The sequence below is a fragment of the Mandrillus leucophaeus genome, unplaced genomic scaffold (genome assembly GCF_000951045.1).
Source record: "Mandrillus leucophaeus isolate KB7577 unplaced genomic scaffold, Mleu.le_1.0 Scaffold43, whole genome shotgun sequence".
NCBI classification, from domain to species: Eukaryota; Metazoa; Chordata; class Mammalia; order Primates; family Cercopithecidae; genus Mandrillus; species Mandrillus leucophaeus.
This window is the reverse complement of record NW_012104587.1, coordinates 3,115,198-3,118,049: the sequence shown is the minus strand read 5'-3', so window position 1 is coordinate 3,118,049 and position 2,852 is coordinate 3,115,198. Positions and strand designations below refer to the sequence as shown.

Below are 2,852 nucleotides of genomic sequence, written 5' to 3'. Positions count from 1 at the left end.
TTTTTCTATACCACTCCTCACAGCTACTCAACGCTCCCCATGACAATGCTCCCCGCTCCTGCACCCCCTGGCTCTGCCCTAGGACCTTTGCACATGCTGTCCCCCTTCCTGAGCTCTGCCAGCCCCACCTCCCTGCCTAGGGCTGCCCTCTGCCAGTTCTGTGCCCTAACTCGCACCTCCCAGGCCACATCACCAGGAGAACTGTATGCTTGTTTCCATTTCTGATGACTGAAGACCCCTCCTCCCACCTTCACTCACACCCACACTGAGCCCCAGGGCGCAGGGTGATGTCGGTCTTGTTGGTGGTCAGACCCTCAGCCCCCAGTGGAGGTAATAAACTGCTTGGGAGGTAAATAGATGCTACCTCCCCGACTTGCCCGCCCTCTGGGCCTGACCTCATCTGTGGTCGGCTTTTTGGGGTCTGTCTGCTCCTCCTCTTCCTCATCTTCCTCCTCATCCTCACGGTCAGCAGGTCCAAGAGCATAGGGGCCCCGGTTCAGGCCCTCCTCACCCAAAGACTTCCGAGGCTCCAGGCTGGGCTTCTCAAGGGCCCCCTCCTCCCCGTTGCTCAGGCCTGGGCAGCTGTCAGAGCTGGGCGACCCTGCAGAGGACAGGGCCACAAGGTCAGGGGTCAGGACCACACAGCTGCTTAGGAAGCGTGGAGGGGTTTTTCCCAGTGTGTGCAGGTGACTCAGTGGGGAATTCAAGGGGTACTCTCAGAGAAGTGTGGCTTGGGGAGAGGCCAAGAGGTCAGGGGTCAGACAGTATTAAATCCAGTAGTGGTTGAGAGGGGTCATAGGTCAAAGGTAAAGGTCTGGGGTGATATTCAGCAAGGAGGCAGATAGGGTGGTTCAGTAGGGTGAGAAGTCAGGAAGTAGGGTACCACAGCCTTAATAGCGGGGTAAGAGATGACACAGAGGGGTTACAGGTCACGGGTAAGTCAGAGCCATGTCTAAGGAGGGGGCATAGTGAGGTGAATCGTCAGGGGTAAGAGGTCAGAGGTGAGCTGAAATGATAACTAACTGGGCAGGTGGACTCAATGCAGCTCGGTGAGGCATGCACCTGAGGTCAGGGGTCAGAGGCCCCACACCAGCCAACAGGTGGTGAGGAGAGAGGCCAGTTGTGGGAGCAAGTGCACAGCGAGGCGGGAGGGTGGGCTGGGGGTCTGGGATGAAGTGTCACTGCGCCGACAGCATGAGGCCAGAGGCTGGGGTCAGGTCAGGGTGGCAGGCCAGGCTGGGGCCTACCAAGCTGCGGGGAGGAGGGCTCAGTGGCAGCGGAGCTCTCGCTCAGGGCCGAATTGCTCTGCTCCAGCGGCCGCTTGCGCCCAGCGCTGTCTGGGCCACCTGTGCTGGGTCTGTGCCGCTTCTTGTTCTTCACCAGGATACGGCCCATCAGGTCCTGGGGGCTGGGCAGGGGAACACCTGGGGCCAGCTGGGCAGGCATGGACGAGTCAGGGCCCTGGTCCAGGTCCACAGCACCGTGGCCCGCATACCCCCACCCTCGCTCTGAGCCCCCGTACCGGGTACTTGTCCAGAGGCTCGATGAGTAGCGCATCTCCAAAGATGGAGCGGCAGTACTCAGCCATCTTTGCCTGCTGCTTTGCCCTGCGGAGCCGAGGTCAGAGGTCAGAGGTCCCTAGGGGAAGCTGGGGTCTACAGGACAGGTCAGTGGCGGTTCACAGGGTTGGAGGTCCCTGAGCAGTCCAACAGCGCTGAGGCGGGAGGGCTGTCCCTGGGTCCATGGGGTTTCATGCCAGGGGCTCACTCACGAGTCCACGTGGTTCTCGAAGGAGAGGATGACGGGGTAGGGCGAGGTCTTGAAGGCAGTCTCGGCAATGGCCTCCAGCACGTCGCGCAGAGGCACCTCCGTGGTCATGGTGAAGCCATGGGTGATGAAGGGTTCCTCCTCGGGTGGCCGTCCTTTCCACACATCCAGCTCCACACAGCGGCAGCCCCACAGCAGCACCTGGCGGTACATCTCCACCGACGAGGTCCCGGCCAGCTGCCCAGCTGGGGGCAAGGCTCTGTCACCAAGGCCGCCCACCAGCCCAGCTCCTCACCATCCCGGCCCCACCCAGAACCAGGCCATGCTGGATTTGCAGAGGGCTCTCCATCTCTCAGACGGATACCCACCACCTGACCATCCCACCAGCGTGAGCTGGGGGAGTCATCCCTGAGGCTCACTATAGCTCCCCACTGACTCAACAATCGCCCCCTCTCCTCCCTCCCTCCACCCATCTCGGCCCTGGCACAGCTCACACCACTTCCTGTGTGAAAGACTCAGGCCTCCCTGCCTCCAATCCAATCTCTCTGTCTTTTTTTTTTTTTTTCTGAGACCGAATCTCACTCGGTCGCCCAGGCTGGAGTGCGGTGGCAGGACCTTGGCTCACTGCAACCTCCGCCTCCTTGGTTCAAGCGATTCTCCTGCCTCAGCCTCCCTAGTAGCTGGGATTACAGGCGCCCACCACTATGCCTGGCTAATTTTGGTATTTTTAGTAGAGACAGGGTTTCACCATGTTGGCCAGGCTGGTCTCAAACTCGTGACCTCAGGTGATCCACACACCTCAGCCTCTCAAAGTGCTGGGATTACAGGTGTGAGTCACTGCTCCTGGCCTGAATCCAGTCTCTACAGAGCACCTGGCATCATCCTGCTAAGAACATATCATATCAGGTCACATCACCTCTTCTGCTTCACCCTCCAAAAGGCCTCTCCCTCCCACTCAGGATGAATCCAAGTGCCTCTGGGTCCCTGGGCCTAGCTTGCCTTGCTCTCCCTCTCTTAACAGGCACCTATCCCCAGCACTCTGCACCCTGCCCCCTCCAGCTTCCTTTCTGTTTTTTTTTTTTTTT

General features: G+C 59.7%; 1 protein-coding gene across 2 annotated transcripts in view; it reads right to left on the bottom strand.

The window, feature by feature from the left end:
• Positions 1 to 2,852, bottom strand: part of PLCB3 (phospholipase C, beta 3 (phosphatidylinositol-specific)) — a 16,723-nt gene that overhangs the window by 7,652 nt on the left and 6,219 nt on the right. The window contains exons 11-14 of one of the 2 annotated variants that reach the window (XM_011993478.1): positions 1,772 to 2,012; positions 1,523 to 1,607; positions 1,256 to 1,434; positions 396 to 483 (exon numbers count right to left, since the gene is read on the bottom strand). In XM_011993478.1, the coding sequence (XP_011848868.1) occupies positions 396 to 483; positions 1,256 to 1,434; positions 1,523 to 1,607; positions 1,772 to 2,012 (593 nt within the window). Of the gene's footprint in view, positions 1 to 395; positions 602 to 1,247; positions 1,435 to 1,522; positions 1,608 to 1,771; positions 2,013 to 2,852 lie in introns of both variants that reach the window. The other variant, XM_011993479.1, reaches the window with a different exon arrangement.